The sequence below is a fragment of the Lactuca saligna genome, chromosome 4 (assembly GCF_052625555.1).
Source record: "Lactuca saligna cultivar CGN05327 chromosome 4, ASM5262555v1, whole genome shotgun sequence".
Lineage (NCBI taxonomy): Eukaryota > Viridiplantae > Streptophyta > Magnoliopsida > Asterales > Asteraceae > Lactuca > Lactuca saligna.
The window spans coordinates 154,100,375-154,109,371 of NC_136420.1; the positions used below are offsets into that span (position 1 = coordinate 154,100,375).

The 8,997-nt window shown below is 39.3% G+C and overlaps 1 protein-coding gene across 1 annotated transcript; it reads left to right on the top strand.

The window, feature by feature from the left end:
* Positions 1–8,282: 8,282 nt before the first annotated feature.
* On the top strand, positions 8,283–8,729 carry LOC145040269 (putative mitochondrial protein AtMg00860). The gene has a single exon (XM_078988220.1). It carries the CDS (start codon positions 8,283–8,285, stop codon positions 8,727–8,729), a length of 447 nt encoding a protein of 148 aa, XP_078844346.1.
* The last annotated feature ends 268 nt before the right edge of the window (positions 8,730–8,997 follow it).

Genomic DNA, 8,997 nt, shown 5'->3' on the forward strand with positions numbered 1-8,997 from the left:
TGTAGTAAGGCTTATATTGTACTGTTTATACTTTTGATCTGTACGAACATGACATCCCGAGTCTTTTAATGAAATACATTTCTATGGAAATGCTTTTGATAAATCTTTATCATATTATTGTTTTGGGACAAATTCCGTAATTCTTTTATTAAAAGATAACTCTGATTTTGAAATAAAGTATAAACAAAACCGGTCTTTTCTGGCCGTGATTTTGGGGATGTCACAATATGTATGCAGGGCATACGTTCCAGGCATGCAAACCCTAATTTTAGGGTTTGACTCATATTTAAACCCCATTATAGCCTCATTTCCCCTAACTTCGTCAGCCTCCATCCTCTTAGCACGTGTATGCAACCTTAATCCATCTTGTGAAGAATTTATAAGCTTGTGTGTGTGTGTGTTTTTGTGCTTTTGAAGAAGAAGGAAGGAAGGAGAGGCTACCCTCTAAGAGTGAAGCTCTTTAGATCTAGGATCACACCACCTTTTGGCACCATTTTGAGGTATCAAGTTCTGAACTTGGTGAAGTTTCATTTAGATCTTGTGTTGGAATGTTTTTTGGTTCTTTTTGTCATAAATGTGGAGATTCATGAAGATGGCATGTTCTTAGCCTATTAAGTTTTCCTTTCAGACCTTTGCAAGGGTCTTGAGTCATAAAAATGCTTTCCAAATGGTTGGTGTTTCCCCATGCATCATTTAGAAGGTCTTAATGGATTAAGTAGTTGATTTAAGAACTTAATGGACAAGAAAAGTCATAAAGTTGGAAACTTTATGACTCTTGAGGGCATTTTAGCCACGGATCTAAAAGATGGACGTGAGAGCTTAAGCCATTAAGTTGTTAATGCGATTTTAGGGATCTAGGAGTACGCCCTACTTACCTGGAGTACACATCGCGTACGAGGTAAACCACCCCGGTGGTAGTCAATGCTCGAGTACACCCAGTGTACATTTGGAGTACGCCCCACATACTTGCCCTATGTTGACTCGACTGAGTTAACTTGGTTGGGTTGACTCAGTCGAGTTGACTCGGTTGATTTGACAAGTTTGACTTTCACATTGAACAAGTTTGGATTAAGGGTATTTTGGGATTTTGATTGAGAGTGGTCATTTGGTTGGATAAGTGATGGTTAGTGATGAGATTCAGAGTTTGTTAGCATTGAGATTCAGATTTGAGACCTCATCATCCTTTATCCAGTTTGTGAGGTGAGTTGTCCTCACTGTACTTACGGGTCGGAGGCACCAAGGCTGACCCATTGGATTAGATATCATGTTATGTGATAGTATGTTATTGTGTTGTAGTGATCTTTTAGATCGATATCCTAGTATATAGGATGACGTTATGCTTAGTGATCTATAGATCTGCTTGATTGCCTGTTGACTGGTTATATGTATGTTTATCTTCTATGTATATGCCCATATGTTATATTTGGTTGGGTTGATATGGACCTGGGTAGACTGAAGGCCAAGAGACCGAGGGAGGCCCAGCTACACTGAAGGTCTGAAAGACATACCAATCAGGCTGAAGGCCCAAAAAACAGTCTAGATAGGTTGAAGGCCTGATGAGGCATTCCAGTCATGCTGAAGGTTCTGTGAGAGGTCCATATAGTATGTAGGCCAGTGCAGCATTCCAGTCAGGCTGAAGGCTCCGTGTACATGTTGCTTGTTATTTTGTTTATGTGGTGGTACTTTAAGGGAACTCACAGCTTTCAGTTTTTGGGTTTTGGTTTTAGGTACTTCGGATGATCTCTAGAAGGAGAAGGCATGATCGTACACATCATTTTGTTTATGACTTATGATTTTGGTAGACTCTGATGTTTGGAAAAATATTTGGAAAACTATGTTTTGTAAACAAATTATGAATTTGGGTTGATTTTAAAAGTTTAAAATTCTTGCGATTATTATGGATGATACACGTAGGCCTAAAACCCAAGTCCAGACTCCTAAGATAAAGACCCATTTACCTTTCCTATAATGGGCTTAGCCAACCTTGGCCCAAAACATAATAATGAACTTCAAGGCCCAAAAAGTCCTAACTCAAGCAACTTAAGGCCCACTAATAGAGCTCTAAGGCCTACCTACTCTAAATAGGTCAAAGCCCAACAACTAGTTAAGGCCCAACTGAAGTCCAAAAACCCACAAAGAGGCATATGCTCGGCGTACTCGTCCGCCTGCTAGTACGCACTGCGTACCCCTTGGTACACTCAATGTACTAAGCTGCTTGCCAGCTTAAGCCACTTGGTGCTTAATCCTTATATCCATTCGATCCCCCCGGCCATTTTTTGTTTATAAATAGTCCTTATAGTTTCATTTTATACATTTTAGGACAAAAAAATATAAAAAATATAAAACTTTGGCTATGTACGCCCTGTGTACACCACGTACGCCCAACATACCTGGCTAAGCCCCCCAATCCAAAAGTGTGCATGTACGCTAAGCGTACCTAAATGTACGCCCAGCGTATGTGGCTAAGCCCCCCAATCCAAAAGCGTGCATGTACGCTAAGCGTACCTAAACATACGCCCGACATACGAGGGGACCATTTTTGCAAAAAATTTAAAACTTCAAGGACAAATGAGAAAAATACTTAGTATCAAATGTTACAAAGAGGTGATGAGAAGCTGTACAATGCTATCAACTCTCCTTTGCCTTAAAACTTTCTGAACTTAAATCCAAATTTCATAAAAGGCCCGATATACCACATATCCAATCACAAATATAATGCATACCACCTGTGTGCTCACGACCTATCGCCGATCCTCCATACATCTATACGCTCACCACCTAGCTTTAATTAACCATTTCACTTGTAGGCTCATGGCTTAGCATCGATCTACCATATCACCTGTATATTCATGGCCTAGTGCCGATCCACCATATCATTTGTTGGCTAAAAGTGTCATTTTTGAATAAAAATGGGCTTTTAATGTCATTCTCGGTTTTAGTAGGCCTATTGTGTCATTTTCGATAAAAAAAAATGAGCTTTGTTTGACAACTCATAGTTTTATTTGGCCAAAAATGTTACTTTTGATAAAATATACTTTATTTGCTAAATCTTGGTTTTTTGGGCCAAAAATGTCACTTTTGATAAACAGGGCCTTTACTTGATAAATCTCGATTTTATTGGACTTAAAATGTCATTTTTTAACAAAAATGGACCTTGTTGTAATCTTCGGCTTTAATCGGCCAAAAATATAAATTTTTACAAAAGTGGGCCTTTATTGTCAAATTCGGTATTGTTGGGCCAAAATGGTCACTTTTAACCAAAGTGGGCCATTTATGTCATTTTTGGTATTATTTGGGCTAAAACGATTATTTTGATACAAATGGACTCTTTACGACATTTTTATCAAATTGAGCCTCATATAGCGAATTTTATATAAATTAGGCCTTATATGCTCATTTACATTCTTATTGGGCCATATATGATAATGTTATTCAAATTGGGCCTTTTATGACAAATTCTATGTTAATCGGGCCGTTAATGAAAATTCTAATACACTCGAATCATTCATGATGCTTTACGGTAACGATGAGTAATCCACGATAACAACAAATATCTTGGCACTTTTGATAGAAAAAATTATATTTTTATCACCAATGGTTTATAGTCAAAATAAACACTCGCAACATTATTTTAATGCTAAAATAATGAAACACATTATTCACGTAAAAATGTCGTTAAGGCTCTTATGAGACGCACCTTCACCGTACCTACCTTCGTGTACACCGTAAATCCTGTAGTTATAACCAGAGTCTCCTGGAGGGAGAACTAGAATTTGTGTATAGATCTATACGGGGTTAAAACCCCACACCTGAACTGCTCGTTATAGCTAGACAGACCAGCCAAGGGTGACAAATGTCTTCTCAAAAACCGACGCCTAAAGAACGTCAAGACAGACACTTCATCATATTAGTATGATTATAATAATTCACACAAAGAATAACAAAAACTATTATAAGTTTTACGTTGAATATACATACTACCAAGTTTCGCAAAGTATAAACACTGTGTTGGTTTTCTTGTACTATCCACCTTACTCCGATCTTTGGGTTTAAAACCACAATTTCTCATAACATAGAAAATACAGGATTTTCTAGGAATCACTCTCTATACATTTTTCAAACAAGATAAAACAAGGATACACAAGCTTTAATACAAGATTTGAAACAAAACTCACAAACTATTTTTTTAAAGAAAATATCGAATTTTCTGGAGTTACAAATAATACAAAGTTTTCGTACAATCATGCTTATGAACCCACCAATATTTTATATGTTGATGCTTTTCAAAATAACCTGTATTCTCAGGAACTCATTAAGTAGGTTGGCAGCTTCGGACTTTTGGGATGTTGTTGTATTTTGTTTTCATAATACACTTGATATTTTTGGGATGTAATTTTATCAACAAACACAATGATGTAAACTATTTATGTTGTTATATTTTATGCATGGTGATGATGATGTCTATGTTCATTTATACACACTTGTAATGATATTACAAGATGAAGTCATTCACCCCCGGACGTTTCTGGCGTTCCGGTTCGGGGGTATGATGGATTGGTATCAGAGCATTGTTTATAGTGAACTAGCAAAACTAACCATACAAGATATGCAACCATAAATACAATTGGACTAAAACGCTCTGAACAATGACAAGAAAACAATAAAAGGTTTGGAGGAGTTGGACCTCGCGATTAAACCCAGGCAGTTATGTAATAATAATGGTTGTAAATATAGTCTGATCAACAATATTTGTTCAAAATAAGACCAACATGTGCTTGGGGGTGATCGTGGCGGACAATGAATCTAAAACTTACCAACTCTAAATCCAAAAAGGTTTAAGGAACCAAACATAAACAAATAAAATTCTATAGGAGTATTTTGTTATGCTATATCTTCTTATACTGATACCTTCTCATACGTACACCATGGCCGATTTTCATCCTGGCCCATACATCCCCAATAGGTGAACGGTGTATGGCTTGAGCCAAAGCCAGAGGAGGAACTAGAAAAGGAACCCATGGAGGATCCCGAAGAACTAGAAGAGGAACCCACGGAACCAGTGATAGATTTTGATGAGGACGAGCTCGATGAGAGTGATGAGGATGACTTAGACGTGGATGCGGAGTCCGAAGTCTTCAACCCGCCATACATGGTTAGGGTCTCTGCTCACAGGATGGGCCCCAATGGCACCATGCCCACATGGGCTCATGACATTTGGAGGTGGAGTCAACACTAGGGGATGCGGCCAACTTTTGGTATGGATCGATGATTCTACAATCTCAGCCATGGAGGACCGGCTGATCAAGCACTTCCAGTCATGGTCAGATGGACACGAGACATTGGCAACCAAGAATAATCCATCGCCAATCAGCTAGATCAGATGTGAGCCGTTGTGGAGCGAGTAGAGAGACAGACATAATAGGTGGTCAAGGATTACCAAGAAAAATAAGCAACATTGGAGGCCAGGCTTTGTGTCACTGAGCGCCAGTTAGCCAGACTACAGGGTGCATCCTCCTCGACAGCGACATCCCCAAATGTCTCCAATCACGAGTAGGATCTGTTCTACTCACCACAACTATCGATATGACTTTCTCTTTTTTTTACTATTATATATATGGCAGACTCTACGATTAAGTGCCTACACTATTCGTAAAGTCATTACACTGGCATACTTTATTTCCTCAATGTACTTTATGCCTTTTCAAAGGAAAATTTTCATTTGTACTAAGAAGTTTATCATTAATGGAACGGTTCTATGTTTTATTTGTGATGTTGTTATCTGCTATGTTTTCTATTCCTATTATTTATTAATATTGTATGATCTCATTTATAAGTACAACCGAACCACCACAACCTCTAGATAATAAAGGAATTCCAAACCAAAAACTATCATATACTTATCATCCTTCTTCATGACAGCAGATGCCTTGAAGGTACGTACGCAAAAACAACAACATGCAGCCACCACCGCCGCCTCCACTGGGGGTAAACTCTATTGCATTCCATGCAACAATATTGACTGCAGTTAATGCAGCATTGGCTCACATCCACAATGGAAACAATGGACGTTGAAATGGTTAGAGAACGGGAAGCTCTAACCATGGAAACAATCAAGGACCTGCAAAAACATACACCTATAAATACTTTTCTTGTGCGAAGCCTAGAACATTCAACGGAAGCGAAGGGGTGATAACTCTAAAACGTTGGATTGAGAAGACAGAGTCTGTCTTAGAAATATGTGAATGCCCAGAAAAAAGTAAAGTGAAGTTCACAGCCCGTACGTTTTTCGATCAATCCCTATCATGGTGGAATAATCATGTTAAGGCTTTAACACTCCCAATTGCTAATGTTATGTCATGAGAGGAACTCAAGGAAATGATGTTGGCTGAATACTATTGACGTGGGGAAATACAAAATCTGGAATAAGAGTTGTGGAACCTTACTGTACAAAACTCGAATATTGGAGCCTATATCGATAGGTTCAGCGAGTTGGCACTATTGTACCCGGGAATGATAACCTCGGAAGCCAAGAAAATCAAACGTTTCATTTGGGGGTTAACTCCCCCAGTTCAAGGAAATGTGATTGCTTCCAAACCTGAAATATCCGATAGTGCAAAACGTATAGATAAAAAGTTGTATGATCATGGAAACAAGAAAGGCACCAAGATTACAGACACGGAAGCCAAGAAGGAAGGAGGCAACAAGAAGAGTTTGGGAAATAAAAGGAAAGTGGGGAAAACTTCAAATTCTTCTAAGAAGAAACAAATGGTAGCAGTGCACGCTGCTACCACTCAGACCATACAAGCTCTAACTTCAACCACTACAACCACTGCAACCACCCCAGCACCTGCGAGACCCTATGTAGGTTCTCATCCAAAATGTGATAAGTGTAGTTTCCATCATGTTGGTGAATGAAAAGATTTCCAATGTACCAACTGCAATATAAGAGGCCACACCGACCAGTATTGCCGAGCACCTCCATAATAGAACGACAACCAAACAACAACAACACCAGGGTCGGTCAAGCCTATTACGATTGTGGAGAATTTGGTGATTACAAACAGAACTACCCCAAAACCAACAATAGGGGTACAGGTGGATGAGGAAGACTCCTAGAAATGCGACAAGGGGAGGCCGTATAAAACCCAACCGTAGTCACCGGTATGTTATTTCTCAACAACATCTACGCATACATCCTATTGGATTGTGGGGCCGAACAAAGTTTTGTAACCGACAAGTTTAAAAAATTACTTAATCACGATCCCCAAAAATTAAACGAAACCTCTACAGTAGAAATGGCCAATGGAAAAACAGAATCAACCGATGATATTTTCGTAGGGTTTACATTAACACCGAATAACCACTCTTTGCAAATCAATTTGATGCCTGTCACCATTAGGTGTTTTGATGTGATCATTGGCATGGACTAGTTAAGCCCCCACCATGCCGATATTATGTGCCACAAGAAGGTCGTTCGCCTTCACCTACCCAATAACGAAACCCTAACAATCTACGACGATAAACTTGGTGCAAACCTTCGTCTCATATCATATGTTAAGGCATAAAAGTGTCTGCACAAGAAGAACCATGCCTTTCTTGACCACGTAGTTGACAAATAGAAAGAGGAAAAGAAACGCGATGACATTCCGGAGGTGCACGACTCTCCAAATGTATATCTAGAAGATCTACTAGGGATACCCCTACAGCGACAGGTCGAATTTCGAATTGACCTAATCCCTGGGGCCACATCAATTACCAAGTCACCCTATAGGTTAGCCCCTACGGAAATGTAGGAGTTATCGACTCAATTGACTGAAATCCTGGAAAAAGGGTTTACAAGACCAAGCTTCTTACCCTAGGGGGATCCGGTCTTGTTTTTCAAGAAGAAGGATGGGTCGTTAAGACTGTGCATTGATTATCGGGAGTTAAACAAGCTCACCATAAAAAACTGATACCGTCTCCCTCGGATTGATGATCTGTTCAACCAACTTCAAGGATCTAGTTATTTTTCAAAGATGGATATAAGGTCTGGATATCACCAACTACGGGTCCGAGAAGAAGATATCCCTAAAACTACCTTCCGAACCCGCTACGGACATTTCTAATTCGTGGTAATGCCCTTTTATCTAACAAATGCGCCTATAACATTTATAGACCTCATGAACCGAGTTTTCCGCCAATTCCTCGACAACTTTGTAATTGTTTTCATCGATGAGATACTCATTTATTCTCGAAACAAGGAAGAACACAACCATCACCTATGGTGAATTCTGGAAACATTAATGGCGGAGAAGTTATACCCAAAATTATCCAAATGCGAGTTCTGGATGCACAGTGTGAATTTCTTGGGACATGTCGTTAGTGAAGAAAGGATACATGTAGACCCTTCCAAAATCAAAGATATTGAGGGAAGCGCAACCCCGAAAACACCAACGGAGATCAGGCGATTCTTGGGCCTTGCTAATTATTACAGAAGGTTCATTCAGAATTTCTCCAATATCGCCAAACCCCTCACTCCACTCACTCAAAAAGGTGTACCATTCAACTGGGATGCAAAACAAGAAGTTGCCTTTCAAAACCTAAAACAAGCCCTCTACAGTGCTCCTGTGTTATCTCTACCAGAGGGATCGAAAGATTTCGTAGTGTATTACCACGCTTCCAATCAGGGGTTGGGTTGTGTACTTATCCCGTGCGGGAAAGTGATAGCCTATGCATCCATGCAACTATAGACTCACGAGGTAAACTATACCATGCATGAGCTCGAGCTGGGAGCTGTGGTCTTCGGCCTAAAAATTTGGAGGCTATAACAACCTGAAATTTCCGTATCATTCTTGTAACTCTTTTCGTAACTCAATTCGATCAACCAATCGTCGTTTTCAAATTCGATTCCGATTTCGTTATTTAATTAAGTCATTAATTTGTACGTATCTAAAATGACTTAATGGGTGTCTTAATACAATTAGAAATCATTTTAACACCCCATATTAGTAATCGGAA